Below are 14,738 nucleotides of genomic sequence, written 5' to 3' on the forward strand. Positions count from 1 at the left end.
TTTTTAGTTGGTCTAACCCAATCGAATTTGAATTTAGCGGTCTGTTAATTTAAAAAACCTCTGTAAAGTAAAGTTCTTAAAAAGCAAAATCTCGTGACTATCGGTGTTTTATTTTATTTTGTAGCATACTTTTACGGTCATAGGTTTTGCCAAAGCTCACAGAAGCATACGCCTGTCTTGCATAGATGGCGCAAAAACAGTGGCTAGGATTGCACAGTCTCTCATAGGTGGCGCTTTACTACAAACTTTTTCATAGGAGTACCATGAGAGTAAATCAAAATAGAAGCATGCCAATTACAAATATTATCCTTTCCATTTAAAAGACAACGATATGTTATTTATGTTAAAAATGTTTTATTCTGCTTGCGTTTATATCAATAAGTAAAATCATTGTAGTATCAACATATTTCAACTGTGTGTGGTGTTTTTTTTCGCGGGGGACATACGTGGGTGGTCCCCCTTTCCCACTTTTCGCTTAATCGCTAAAACATAAATAATTTAATTCTCTTAATTCACTAAGGCCACTTCCCAGGCAGCACTTTACAAAAACTTCTCAAACTCTTGTCGCACAACACTACAAAAAAAAGTGGGTCATACAAAAAAAACAAACACAATACTTTCGAATAATTTCAATCAATTGACAAGCAAATAGCGTCAATTGCCAGGATAAACATATAGTACAATTAATTTAGTTCTGTTTAGTGTGTGTGTGTGTGGGGGGGGGATTTCTAAATGAAAAAGTACGAATGCTACACACAATAAAATATCAATATAGATTTTGCACTCCTTAAGCCTAACTGTTTTACGCGTACACTTAGTTTCCCTCTTAGCAATACGTTTTAGAAAGCACTTGAATTTTGCTGCTCGCGGCAAAGGCAACGTGGTGTTTCGATTCGTTTCGACTCAACAGCTTCCGGAGCAGCCTCCGCAGATCTTCTCCAGCTGCTCTGCGACAAGTGAACCGGTTGTTTGGCTGTTTGTTTAGCCGCTGCAATGCAGAACAGATCATCCGGTAAGTATAACCAACAGTGAGCACAAGGATGTTGGGTGAGTGGGTAGTGGGTAGTGGGGTTGGTGGGTGCGGGTGGCGGGAATCTTAAGCTGCAGGGGATTAAGGGGCGGGAGTACAGGAAACCATCGACACAACGGCGCAGCAGGCAAGCGAAAGGGAAAGAGAGGGGCCGAGCTGTTGGATAGAGACAGAGCGTATCGTTTGAGAGACAGCGAGAATGGGGTGAAAAGTCAGTGGGTCATCGGTGCTTCTTCTTACTTCGATCCCGCCTCAGTGGTTCCTTCACTTCTTTCTCGGCCGGCGGTGTTTATAGTTCTTGTTACTCGTGTCTCGCAGTTCTGGTTGTCGTTGTTGTTCTTGTTGGGGGTTGTGGTGTTGTTGGTGGTGATGTTGTTGTTGTTGGGGATTGTTGGTTAAGTGTCTACTTAAATGCAACTTGCAGCATGCGCAGCACTTACTTTAGAAAGTCATTCATATTGATGTAATTTTTATAACTAAATAAAAAGAAATCACAAAAATGCATTCGGTTAAAAGGAGAGCCAAACAAAAACGAGAACAAAAACAAACAGAGAACATCGGTGGGTGGCTTAATAACGAGTGTGGGTGGCGGTGGGTGATGGTGGGTTGTGGGTGCAGGTAGTTTGGGATTGGCAATTTGCAATTGGCAACACACGGGGTTAATAGAGAAGCGCATTCAGATCGGAGTAGGATTGTTCATATTTATGGTGAATGGCAGTGGACGGAACAAAACAAAAATATTATAAATATATATATGCATATATATCAAATTCAATTCCCATCCAGTGGGACCCTAAATTTAGATCAGCAGGGGGCGGGGCTGTTTGCTATCGGCTATCAACAATCCTACCGGCGGTCAGGGTCATGCAGTTGGTTAGTGGGTGGGCGTGGCTCTCGTACGAGAGGACGACCAGAACGACCAGGTGCCGTACCTCTTGGCGGACGTGGTGCGCGAATAGGGATTCTGCAGGATCTTCGGGTGCGTCTCCATCACGCGCAGCAGCAGGTTGTCCAGATAGTCCTCCAGCTCCTTCACGCGCTGCCGCTGCAGCAGAGCCTCGTTCTCCATTCCGTTGGCAATTAGCATAAGTTCCTGCCGGTATGCAATTATATGAGCACCTTGATCACAGGCGAGGTGTATGTATGACAATGCCACTTACCTCGCGCGACTTGCCCTCGTATTTCTTGGCCAGCTGGGCGGATATCTCCGAGCGGCGATCCGCATGCGATCCCGACTTCTCGTGACCAATTATGATGCGCTCCGTGGACTTGGGACTGGGCGAGTTGCTGTCGTTGTCGTTGTTGTATTTATCTGCGGAGCAGGGAAATCAAAATTGGTCAGTCCAGATACTAAGGAGGAGTCGCGCGGATGAGGGAGGAGCTAAGGTGGTTAAAACTCAGATGCAAATTCACTGGCGGATGCGAGAAACACAACGGAAACAACACAAAACAGCCAAGGGACAGACAGGAAATTCAGACAGGTGGGAAAAGAGGTTGAGTAAGGGGGCATAGGAATCGCCTCGAAGGAGAATGACGCGGCAGATGACAGCGTAGACTGGAAGTTAGCTTGATTCGGTTTCGTGTGCGCTTCGCGATCCGCCAGCCATTATGCCATACTCCCCGCCCGCCGCCAGATTTTTTTTGGAGTGGTGGGGAATTGCAGTGATTCAGTGGTTTGGTTGCTCTGGATTTGGTTCGGTATCGGTTCGGGTACATCAGCTCACCTCGCTTGTTGCCGTATTTGAATTTGCCCAGTCGTTTCTCCCAGCGATCCCCGCTGCCTCTGCCACTGCCATTCGTCTGGAACTCCTTGGGCGACTGTTCGGGCGTTAGGAAGTTGTGCTCCGGCTCTGGCTCTGCCGTATCCAGCGTTTCCTCCGGCTCCTGCTTGGCCACGAGCTCCCTCGCATGCTTAAGCTCCTGCTTCTCTGGGACTGGCTCCTCGAGGGATGTGGATCGCTTGGCAAAGCTCAAAAGCCGTTGGTCTTCTTCCCAGCGCTTGGCCTCACGCCGCTGCTGCTCATCCATCTGCAGCTGCTTTTGGCGCTCCTTCTCTTCCTCCAGCTCTCGCTGCATAGCCTCCTCTTCTTCGCGTAGGCGCTCCTCATTCAGACGCAGCTCCGCCTCCAAGCGGGCATCCTCCTCGGCACGCAGTTGCCGTGCAGCCTCTTCCTTAGCCTTCTCCTCCTCCGCCCTCAGATCGGCCGTAGCACGTGGCTGCGGTTTGGGGCGTGCTGTGGGAGTGGGCGCCGGCTTCTCAAGCTCCACTGTTAGGTCTTCCAACTCGGGCTCATCTGCAAAAATAGCAGTGCTGTTTCGCTGCTCGTACTTGGCGAAACTAGCGTTGAAGGTATCAAAGTTGCGGTGCTCCACGTCGGGGGAGAAGAGCGACGATGAAGTAGCCACCACTGGCTCAGCAGAAGCAGTAACAGTAGCAGCAGCAGCAGCAGCAGATGGAACTGGTAGAGAAGCCGGCACGGGTACTGGTGGGGGAGCTGCCTGCGGCGGATTCTCGTCGTCGTCATCGCTATCCGAACTGGACGACGAACTGGACGAGTGCAATGTCGGCGGCTCCTCGACACTGGCGGGGAGTGGAACTCGGTCCTCCCAGCTGCGGCGTTTCAATGAGTTACTGCTACCGATCTCCAGGTACTTTCCACCGCCATACAACTTTGACGCCCACTCGTCCTTGTCGCTTTCCACCTCGGCTGGCTTCTCCTTTGGCTTTTCCCGCTCCAGACTCCCAGCAGCCGGCTGCTCGTCCACCTGCGACAGGGGAATGCGCGGTGGTTTCGAGGGAGGCGGCAGGGTGCTGGCATTGCCGCTGGCGCTGGCGCTGGCGTTAGCGTTGGCGCGGGCGTGGGCACGAACACTGAAATCTAGCTCAAGCTGTTCCATCTCCGCGTCAATGGACGCATCCTCATCGAGCGTCGCTGGCAATACCGCTTGCTTACCTTTCGCGCTGCCGCTTCCGACGCCACTAACTCCGTTGTTCAGCAGGGGCGATGGGTGACGCGGCGTAAAGTTGGGCGTACCGACTGGCGGCGGCTGCAGCCCGCTACGTTGGATGTTAAGTGAGCTGCCGGAGCTCTTGTGCGAGAGGTTGTCGAACACAAACTCGTCCTCGTCCTCGCTGATCACGCCGGGATCGGCTTCGCCCGCCCGCTGGCCGCCACGTCGCCGGCCACTGCCACCATTCTGGCCCCTGCCGTTGGAGCTGTTGGGCGTGCCCAGGCTGGCGAAGGAGCCGCCGAAGGAGCTGCTATCGTCGGCGCCCGCCTCCTGGTTCTTCTTCTTGCTGCGAATGTGCAGCTTGGAGCTAAGCGAGCCAGCCAGCTTCTTGATGCCGCGCCGTTTCTCGCCGTTGCCGATGGACAACAGACTGCCACCGACTGAGCTGGCCAGCTGGCCAATGGAAGACTTGTGCTTGTCCTTCTTGCTGAGATCGGTCAGCGAGCCGGACTTGACCACGAAGGCGATGCGCACCTCCAGCTCGCCGCGCTCCTTGTTCTTCTTCTCCTTGCCGGGCTTGCTCTCCAGCTTGAACCACTTGGCGCGTGGCCGGTCGTACACATCCATCTCGTTGAGCGGCAGCGTCGCCTGACCGAGGAACTCATCGATGCCCAGATTGTTCCTGTGCAGGCAGGTCAAAGTGAGCTCGGCGCGATTACCCTGATCGGGAATTTTCCTGTGCGAAGGAATGAAGAATACTTGAGCATCATGCAGAGCAGAGGAGCTGTTACTCTGAACTTACAGTTCGCACTCCTCGTTCCAGTTGACGCTCGTCTCGGCCTTGTCCTTGACGGACGTCTGGTACTTCTCCTTGCCCAGAGCAATGGTGACGAAACAGTTGTTGGTGCCATTCTTGCCCTTGGTGAGCAGCCCACGCGCTCGCTGCACTGTAATGGGATAGAAATGTGAACGAGATTAGAGATTCGTTGGGGATTTGAGTCACATTCCAACGCATCGACAACAGCAGGAAGTGTGTGAAGGCCTCTGTTGGGCTATCCAAATATATCGCTTACATTCGCAAATAATTGTACGCCAAGCTTAATGATTAATTCTCACCAAAATAAATATGAGTGATATTTTCGGCCTCAGCTTAATGTGACAAATGGGGAGCGTGGGGAACAAGAGTCCGGATCATGGAATATGATCTGGAAAGCAAATGCCCAGATACATAAATGTATCTGGAGGAGTCGGCCGCCCGGCCGGCCGCAAACAATGCTGGGATTGAGAGTTTGAGAGTTTGGGATTGGCATGGCATGGCATGGGACGGGTTGGGTTGGGATGCGAATCGCGGTTGTGTGGTTTGCGTGGTTGGCGTGTCGGCGCTGTGGCAGTGGCTTTCATATCTGCCGGATGCTCTGGTCGGGCTCTCGAGGTCACGAGGCGCTCGGGTGAAACTCGAAATTTGCTTTTGGGTCCGCTGGACGGAGCATCGGCAACATTATTTGGCTAGTGATTCACTCGAGCGAGTGGCGACAATCGCTGGCTCAGATTCGCATTTTGTGTTGGTTGCCTGCGGTGTTTGTTTTCTGCTCTTATTTTTTCGCGTATACCTCGGCGCCGTCTTCGATTCCAGCTCACTGCTGTGTTTCGGATGCACAGCTGCCGGAAGTGGAAATTCGAGTTGGAATCGGAGTCGAAATGTAAATGGAGACGAAATTAAGTCATTGCCAGAACGAAACGGCACAGAACCGAGGCAACGGAGGCATCTATTTCTGGCTTGGCCCGGGCTACAGGTCATTCCACTGCCCAGATGTTCATCACCCCACATGTGGAAATCGGGGGACAGAGACTCCGACTACCTCCCTCTCCTTCTCCTCCCCGGAAATCGCCATACATTTCGATTATTCAAATGTGATTGGGCACTTGCACAAAGTCTGTTTTTCGCAATCCCCTCCAGCGTTTCGTAATGCCAAAAAAAAAGAAGGAAAAGTAAAGTGAAGAGAGGAGAAGAAAGCAAAAAGAGTTGAAGGGAAAGAAGCAATTACCGGGCATAAACAACGAGGCAAAAAGTGAAAAGCGGTGTCAACGAAAGGCGGTGAAAATTGACTAGAAGAAAAGCGGGAAAGCGCAGAAACAATGGGCCTGGCCTGCAGATTTGTGCATCATTTTCGGTGTCTTCGGTTTCGATTTCGGTTTCGGTTTCTGTTCGGGTGCAAGTGCCACATCTTAGGCCTTTTCCCGCCCCCTTTTCCACCGAGTGGGCGTCTCATAATTATTATCGCATTAACAGTTTTTTCCGTCTGCATGCCTGTAAGCCAATTTGAAATGTTTTCCGCTTCTTCTGCCGTGCCGTCGCTGATTTTTCCCGTTTTCCCTCCACTTTTTTGTACCAATCATTGGGGCTAAAGACGGGGCAGCGCCCCTGGGCTAATATCGATAATCCAACGGCTGCCGAAGATCAATGAGTGGCGGCCAAAGCGGAGCAACCTTCTCATCTGCAGGTCGCTCTGGGCTCGGTTTTTCTTCTCGAGCTAATAGCTGATGGCTAACAGAGCTCATGAACGGAAAGATGGATGGCCACGAGTATGGCTGTCAATAACCCGCCCGGCAATTTCGTGCAGCGGTTCATGCAAATCCGCCCAGAGATCGATGGACTCCTCTGCCTGATTGCCACCGTGCCCGTCTGTCTGTCTGCCCAGCCAGTTCCCCTTCATAACGCGACGATGGTAATGGTAATGGTGGTGGTGGTGGTGTTTTGCATGGAGGGGCGCCCCAAAATAGAAATGCCAAATGCTAAATGGCAAAATGGTAAGAAACGAAAAGCAAAATAAAGCAAAAAACAAGGCAGGCAGCGCCAAAAAAAAAGCACAACCAAAACCAAAATCCAAATAGCAATCCACCAACGGCGAAACCGTTAAGTTGGTCCGCTTTTATGGCCGCCTCTCGAAACTAATGACGCTGCCGGCACCGTGGGCCAAAGGTGATTCATTTTGGCCACTCCGAAGTACCATTTTCGCCTCGAAAACATCATAATTTGCGCCCACTGTGCCGCATTTGATTTTCGCCTGGCGATGCTCAGCATGATGTGAGCACCAAGTGCCCCCGAGTGCTTCGATCGGATTGAGAGGCGATAATAGAAGCAGTGCCAAAACAGAAGCACTTTTCCTCCCAGTTGCTCAATTTCGATTTAATCACGTGCAAAGGGCGGCGCAATTCTTTTCAATTCGATTCAATTCAATTTGTATCAGCAGAATGTCAGAAGTGAACGAGTTATCTATGATATCGGGCAGAAGCGCAGGGCAGGATCTACCGGCTGGCTTACTCATGGCACTGGAACTCTGGAACATGAGTCACCTGTGCTCGTGGCCCAAATAAGCCGCCGAATATAACGGCTGGCTTCGATGCCAAAAAAGAGAAATCTCTCGCTGCTTGCCGATCGATGCTCATTCGATTTCGATTCTGGGCAACTGGAATTTGATTCCTGTGTACGTGGGGGTAACTGAAACTGATGATTAAATCCCATTCAGTTTCTCCCCTCCTAGTTTACAGTCAATTATGGCTAAAAGCCTCCGTGGCGAGGCAAGCAAACAGGCGGCTGCACCTTTGTTTTTTGTTTTATGCGACCCCAGAGAGACAGACGGCCGACAATAGAATCAACATCTGCCATCGCATATTGTTGACCTTTCTGACTCGCCACTACATGTGTGTGTGTGTGTGTAAATGTGCGGAGGGAATGGGAGGAGAGGGGAGAGGTCAACTTTCGGGTTAATTAATTTCAATGAAATCATTTCTCGGTGTGCCTTGGCTTGTTTGCTTGATTTCCCGGCTGCTTTTCTGGTTTCTGCGGCCGTGTGCAGTGCTTTGATGCTCCACAGGTGACCATTTCCATTTCCATTTCCATTGGCATCTCCATCCATTTCCTAAAGAGAAACTATGGAATGAAGTGATCGCACAAGTCAGGGGATTATGTGTGTGAGTGTGTGTGTGAAACCTAATTGGCGGGCCCAATCCCCGCCAAGCTACAGATACAGATGCAGTGCATCGCAATCATAAAGAGCTTCTATAGCTGCTGCTTCTTATGGCGCACTTTAAACGTGAAATTCCCAGCACGCACTTTCATGTTCCACTTTTTTTCAGCTCTCGCACTCTTTTTTTCGGGGGCGGTGCGAGGGCGTGGCCAAGTATATACACAGCAAACTGCTAGTCGAGGCCAATGCTCCTTGGGGCATGGGCATCCAACCACGCATGCTAATGAGCCACTTGCTCGCGCTCCCATTTCGGAAGACAGTTCTTCTCGAGCCTCACTTTTGGACGACTCTTGCCCAACGAGTGCGCCAATCGAAAGATTGAGGGGTTCATGGTGCGGAGTTCAGGGTTATGGGTTTCAACTCGGGGGTTTACCACGTGCTACAAGCTCACCCAACTGGGGGCCAATCCTCCTCGCCTTTATGGCCCCGCATTACAGCACAGATCCCGTTTGATGAAAAGCATTAGCAACAATTAATGTTGCAACTGCAACATCGAGCAGGCAATGCAACATTGCACACATACATACATAAGTATGTTGTATGTACATACGTATGTGTGTGTGTGTGTGCGGATCGTGCGAAAATGCGAAAATGTGCAGAGGCGGCGATCAAAGTAAACGGTCTATCAATGGGATCCCACCATCTTACAGCGGATCATTTTATTGTTATGCATAAACAATTTCTTTCTCGCAAGCATTGAACCCACGAAGCCGTGCGATTTTGAAATGGAAAACAGACAGCAGAAGACATGAAACACAGTTTTCCCAAACGAAAGGCGATTAGCATTTCAGTTGCAGTTGGCTTCTGTTTGCCATGGCATGTTTTGAATATAAATGCCCCGCTGGCTCAAAGAATCCGAGATTCCCAGCATGAATATTCAGGGGAGGATGTGCTCGGAGGTTGGGGACTGCTGACTGCTGACTGGGGTTCGGCAAGCGCCGGAGGAATGTGGCCACTGGCCAAGAACTGGAACTGGAAAATAATCAATTGCAGACCCGCGATGCGAAGAGAGTTTCGGCCAGCGATCCCATCCAATGCCAGACCTGTTTTTCTTCACGATCCACCCTCCCTCCACCCTGCTCATAACCCGATCCCATCCGATTCATCCGATCCGCTTCGGTTTGTTTGGTTCTATTCTGGCTAAATGGGTCGGGCAATGGAACGTAACTGTTTCGCATAAGTGCATCGATGGAGCCGCATTAAAACGGTCTCACATGGACGATGGCATTGCGGACGACAGGGTGTGGAAGAGGTGGACAGAATCTCAAGACGCCATCTGCCCGCTGACGTGACCAGAGGTGATCCAACTTCAACTACAGTTCTAGCTACAGCTCCAGCTCTTATCGCACTGATTTCCTTATCGATTCGGTGATAGTAGGGAAAATACAGTAGAAGCTGCCAAAATGATCATTTCTCAATTTAATTAGAAGCTCTATCTTTTAGTCCAACGACTTAAAATCTTACATTAAAGGTTCAGAAGTGTAACAGATTACTGTGTTATTTTACATAGTAGTACCTGGTTTCCCCGTTAGCGGGTATTCACTGTGCCACCACCATTCATTATCGATAAAAGGGCGGTGTGGTCCGCTCTGATTTTCACTGCAACCGCATAAAATGCGTTGCAAAAGCAAGCCAAACATAAACCAAAAACCGAAATGGAAATGAAAAGGAAAATTAGGCGTTTGTTTTGTTTGGGTCTGCTTGGCTGCCCGCCGCTCATTGCACAATTTCCCGCTGAGGAATTTTCATTTTCAGGTATTTTAAGCATTTATTCAGTAGGTGTGTCCGTAGATGTGCGAGTTGGAGTAAGTAGCCGAGTAAGTGAGTGGAGTGAGTGAGTGAGTGAGTAAGTGGCGGCCAAGAATTTACGGCTAAAAATAAGGCACGCAATGGGCCAATTGGGTGGAGTTCGCAGTCGATAAGGAACTCTCCCAGACTACCATAAATGGTTCCCAAACAACAAGCCATTAATAAGAAGGTGGAACCGCCAGGTGTTTGCTGGATGATCTAACAGGGGAAACGAAAAAAGCACACTGAAAGAAATTCGCTGGCATGCAATCATGCATGTAAACATGCTAAACTCAGATGAATTCTTAATTTAACTAGCAAATCTGGTTAGTAGAATTCAAAGCTTGCAGCTGTACAATAATTACAAAAAAATGGGCTTTAATTTAAATATTTGAATATTTCCTACTCTATAATATGGGTTAATACATTTGCATTCCGCTTTGAAAAGAGAGAAAAATAGAGGAATCCCTTTGAATCACAATTTCTCTCTGTGTGGGAACACTATGGCATTTCAAAGGAGCGGGAACAGAGTGCTCCTGAGAACAGCAGCGAAAACAGCTGTTTCCAAAGCGTGCGCGCTCATCTCATTCTCATCGCCAAGAAATTGGCAAATATTGACAGGTGTATTTATGTGCGTGTGCATATGTATGTATGTACATATAAACTTAACAAACAAGGCGAAACTCGGCGAATTTGGGAGAGCCACACGGCGATGATTTGTTTGCTCATTCGCCGTGACGTCAACGGCTATGGGTTTTAATCGCAAATTGCTGGAATAAAACACTGCGCTGTGCAAATATGCAAAATAAATGAAACGAGCGAATTGAGGCAAAGAACGTACTAACTGATAGCGGGGCAAGTTCAAGATCACAACAAGCTGGATCCGTTCATGTCAATGGTGCCCAGTGTATTTATCATCTTGATTTGTGTAAATTCCACGCAGCTCTAGATTGAACCACAACTCGTGACTCATTTACTCATTTGGCCGCCAGTGGCCACTATTGCAACCAATAACTAACATGGCGGAAAACATTTCTTAAAGGATCTTATTGGCAATGCTAGAGATATGAAAATATCTATGCTTTGGCTTTCAGTTATTTGTTTCCATAATCACCGAACTGGGAACAGCAGAATGAGCGCGCTTTGTGTTTTGTCACGAATTTGGAATTGGAATTCGCGATTTCTCATTGACACTTAGCCCTGAAGAAAACGCAAAACGAAAACAATGGCAAAGGTAAACAAGAGGCCCCAAAACAAGCGCCACCATGGGCGTAAGCTAAGGAATGCCAACGGGGGGAGGCGGTGCAAATACATAAGGGGAGCGCTTAGCATGAGCAATTTTCTAGCAATGCGATGAGTAAGTGCGCGTTCGAGCAAGGGAATTATCTTATCAGCCAGAAAAGCCTGATAAAAAGGCAATTGCTGGAGTCAGGAAAACACAAGAGAAAGAGCAAGAGGCAATGGCAAAAGGAGGAAGCGCGCGGTGGGGAAAAAGTGAAATTTCGAATTGGTACGTCTGCAGCAAAAGCAATAGCAACAACACGACCGTCATGACAATATTTTAAGCACACACTAACACAACCGCGCAGGCCACACACCCATACACACGCGGCACAAACGAGTTTAAGTTTTAATGCGATTTATTCGCCGTAAAAAAAAATAAAAAAAAAACAAATACTAAAACGGGTGTCCCCCGCTTTTCGCCCCCACTTACCCGTTACACTACAGTGCGTCGGACTCCACATGTCACCCTGTATCCCGTTGATCAACTCGCACTCTCACGCTCTCTCCCGATCCCGATCCTTTGCTGTCTCGCTCTTGCTGCGAAGGTCCTGCCTTTCGTTTCTTCTTTGTTGCCTTTTTTGCAATTTGGATTGTTGTTGTCGGGGTGTTTTGTTTACACTAATTGTTGTGTTTGTTGCTCGCACACTGTGATTTCTTCTTATTGTTCTCAGTTGCCAATTTAATCACGCGCGACACGAACGAAACGCCAGGAGAACGTAGTGTAGTCTAATGTAAAAAAAAAGGAAAAAGACGGAGAGACGCGACGCGTGATGTTGTTGTTTCGAAGGTGGCCGCTAGAGTGACCGTTTGGGGGAAACGAAATGTGCCCAATGCCTGTCGGGGAGCTGCAAAAGTGCAAGTTGCGCGGCGCGACTGCGAAGAACGGCGTATTTCGTAGAGGTGGAGAAACATCGATGTTGTCGGACATCGATATTTTTGGCGAAAAACATCGACGTTTTAAAGAAAAACAAAAAAATGTATCTGCATATATGCATATACATACGTGCAGCCGTGAAAGCCTTATCGGGGAGTTAGGAACTAGCTTGTCAGATATTTATCCATCTCTTCCACGACGCCCGACAACACCACCACAAGTCACAATAAATTTGCAATATGCTATTAATAATTGTATTGAAAAATTTTGAAAAATGATTTATACTTACAATTAGACACTTTTCTCCTCGAAAGCGCAGTAGAAATGGAAAAACATCGATGATTTCTCGAAATACATCGATGCTTGTGATTTTTCTAAAACATCGATGTTGGCATCAATGTTTCTCCGCCTGTGGTATTTCGACATAAGCCCACTCCGGTCGCACTAACCGATTACAGCTGTGGCGTCCGTGTCAATTTCACACATTTTTATTTTTCTCTGTTTCTTCGTGCGTTTGTCAATTATTATAATTAAAATTCACAGTCGATATGGAGCCAATGAACCTGGGCAGCCCGGTCAACAGTCCCGGCTCCAACCAGACCCAGTATCTGCCACCTTTCCTGCTCGGCGATCCGCAAGGTATCACGCCGCACAAGAACACGCTGTCCCCGAAAACCGGGCGCTCTAATATCAGTTTCGGTAAGTAGCCGGCATTAAGCAACTCATTCGCATTGGCTATATTAACACATGCCCTGCAGCCACCTCGCCCGGCGGCAGCAGTCCACACGAGCTCAACCGCACCGCTCTGAGCACACGTACTCTGTTCGCCGCCCAAGGAGGCGGGTCGATGGGTCCCAATGTCTCGCACACGGTTGTGGGCTCCAACAGCTCAACGCCCGCGCACGGCCTGTCGCACAGCCACCACCAGACGGGGCCGCCCACCCAGGGACTCTTCGACTCGCTGCGCGAACAGTCCGTCACGCCGAAGAAGAAGAACCATCTTGGCATGCTGCAGTTTCAGTCGCCGAACCAGAGCTACCAAAGCAGCTATCACACGAATGACTCGTTCGCACCCATCAATGCCACCAATGCCTCGATGCGGGCACTGTGCTCGCCACTGGGAGCCACTGCCTTGCCAGCTGGAGGCCTGAGTACATCCATGACGCCGGGCGGCAGTTCGCGCATATCCGACTTATGGGTTACCATCTTCGGGTTTCCGCCGGGGGCCAACTCCATGGTGCTGCAGCACTTCACCGTCTGCGGCACCATTGTGGACGTGGTTCATGCCCCGCAGAATGGCAACTGGATGTATGTGCGCTACTCCTCGCGCATCGAGAGCGACAAGGCGCTGAACTACAATGAAAAAGTCATCGCCGGCAATGTGATGGTGGGCGTGTCGCGCTGCACGGAGCGCTCGGTGCTCGATAAGGAGAACATCGGCTTTGCGGCCAATGCAGAGATAGGAGATCCCCCCGCCAGTCCGAGTGTGATTCGACCCTTTTCCCAGCAGTCGTACAAGCTGGTCCGCAAAGAAGCCATCATATCGCCGAAAAGCGATGCGCCGCAGAAGAGCTCCGGTCTGGTGAACAAGGCCATGGACCTGATATTCGGCTGGTAAGAAGGGCTGATGGCAAATCGGATGGATGGATAGATGGAGTTTCCGGCTACTTATTTAATAATTCACTGCCTACATCCAGCATACATACATATACATACTTATTAAATGGAGATATAATAGCAATAGCATTAGCAAAAGAAGTCGAAGGGGGTGGCGCTGCCCTTCTACTTGGGCTCCAGGTGCGCCGTCTCCAGGTTCTTCATCTTGGGATAGCTAATGGAACGGCTGTCCAGCTTGGACTGGGCCCACAAGATCAGCTTGAGCAGGAACATCATTTTGGGCGTGGAGTCCTCGCTCTGCTCGCAGCGCAGGATGGCCGAGTTGAGCTCGCTGGCGATCTTCTGGCGGTACGACTGCTCCAGCAGGTCGGCGAAAGGGCTCTCCTGCGGCTTCTCGAAGGCGAGCAGGGCCAGGGTGCGCTCCAGCTCGAACATGGCCTCCTCACCGGACTCGGACAGCTTGCTCTGGGCGAAGGACAGGGCCTCTTCTACCTTGCCGGCGCGTATCAGCTCGATGAGCTGCAGCTGCTGCAGGTGGAAGAACAGATAGCGATCGCTGCCGAGCAGCTCAGGATGCAGCTGGTTCACCAGCTGGGTGGCCTCCTCGATGCGGCCCGCCTGCACGGCTTCGCGGATGAGTATGCGCCCATCGAGGCTGCTCAGCTCCACGCTGGGCTCCAGATCCGCCTCGTGCTGGAACTTCTCGGCGGCCTCCTTGAAACCCTCTGTGGATTAGTCCTTGATTAGATGCTCGCTTTGGCTGCGGGTTGGTGACCCGGGCTCACCTGTGACCAAGTAGTTCATGATCAGGCGATTCATGTCCGCCTGCTTGAAGGGAAACTGCTCCAGGCGCTGCAGCCACTCCTCCTTGATGATGGCCTCCGATTTCTCGTTGTAGCTCATTTTCTTGCTCTTGCGTATCTTGCCAATCTTGAGGCCGTTTTTCCAACCGATCTGCGTCGAATTATGTTTACCAAGTCGTCTTTCCCGCTTTTCCTAGCCCTGTTTATGCGCTTTTATTGTTTACTAACTTTGCAATGCACAAATGACGCTGGAAATTTTCTTTTCTTCTGTTCAGCGTGACCAGAGTGCTTTAGCAAGCGCAGCCTGGTCACGCTGTTTGATTGCCAAGAGGGCGCGAATTTTGAAATCAAACTATCGAATG

At 49.8% G+C, this 14,738-nt stretch overlaps 3 protein-coding genes across 7 annotated transcripts; 1 reads left to right on the forward strand and 2 right to left on the reverse strand.

Moving 5' to 3' along the window:
* Window positions 1-334: 334 nt before the first annotated feature.
* On the reverse strand, window positions 335-11,938 carry LOC117148800 (rab11 family-interacting protein 1). 5 transcript variants are annotated; one of them, XR_004459934.1, is made up of 7 exons: window positions 11,513-11,936; window positions 4,785-4,929; window positions 2,755-4,718; window positions 2,191-2,342; window positions 1,963-2,123; window positions 1,271-1,506; window positions 335-988 (listed from the first exon to the last, which is right to left on the reverse strand). XR_004459934.1 is itself a non-coding variant. In XM_033316414.1 (6 exons), the coding sequence occupies exons 1-6, from the start codon at window positions 11,541-11,543 to the stop codon at window positions 982-984; spliced, it is 2,460 nt and encodes an 819-aa protein (XP_033172305.1). In that variant the 5' UTR covers window positions 11,544-11,936; the 3' UTR covers window positions 335-981. The 5 variants fall into 5 exon arrangements, 3 of the variants coding, with proteins under 3 accessions (XP_033172305.1, XP_033172304.1, XP_033172306.1); XR_004459935.1 differs by having other exon boundaries at window positions 3,985-4,718; window positions 11,513-11,928; XM_033316414.1 differs by lacking the exon at window positions 1,271-1,506.
* Window positions 11,939-12,375: 437 nt separating this feature from the next.
* LOC117148802 (nucleoporin Nup35) lies at window positions 12,376-13,697 on the forward strand. The gene is made up of 2 exons (XM_033316417.1): window positions 12,376-12,655; window positions 12,715-13,697. Exons 1-2 carry the CDS (start codon window positions 12,505-12,507, stop codon window positions 13,572-13,574), a joined length of 1,011 nt encoding a protein of 336 aa, XP_033172308.1. The 5' UTR covers window positions 12,376-12,504; the 3' UTR covers window positions 13,575-13,697.
* Window positions 13,609-14,664, reverse strand: LOC117148803 (glucose-induced degradation protein 8-B homolog). Its single transcript, XM_033316418.1, has 2 exons — window positions 14,359-14,664; window positions 13,609-14,298 (listed from the first exon to the last, which is right to left on the reverse strand). The coding sequence occupies exons 1-2, from the start codon at window positions 14,474-14,476 to the stop codon at window positions 13,739-13,741; spliced, it is 678 nt and encodes a 225-aa protein (XP_033172309.1). The 5' UTR covers window positions 14,477-14,664; the 3' UTR covers window positions 13,609-13,738.
* Window positions 14,665-14,738: the final 74 nt, after the last annotated feature.

Source organism: Drosophila mauritiana, chromosome X (assembly GCF_004382145.1).
Source record: "Drosophila mauritiana strain mau12 chromosome X, ASM438214v1, whole genome shotgun sequence".
Classification (NCBI taxonomy): domain Eukaryota; kingdom Metazoa; phylum Arthropoda; class Insecta; order Diptera; family Drosophilidae; genus Drosophila; species Drosophila mauritiana.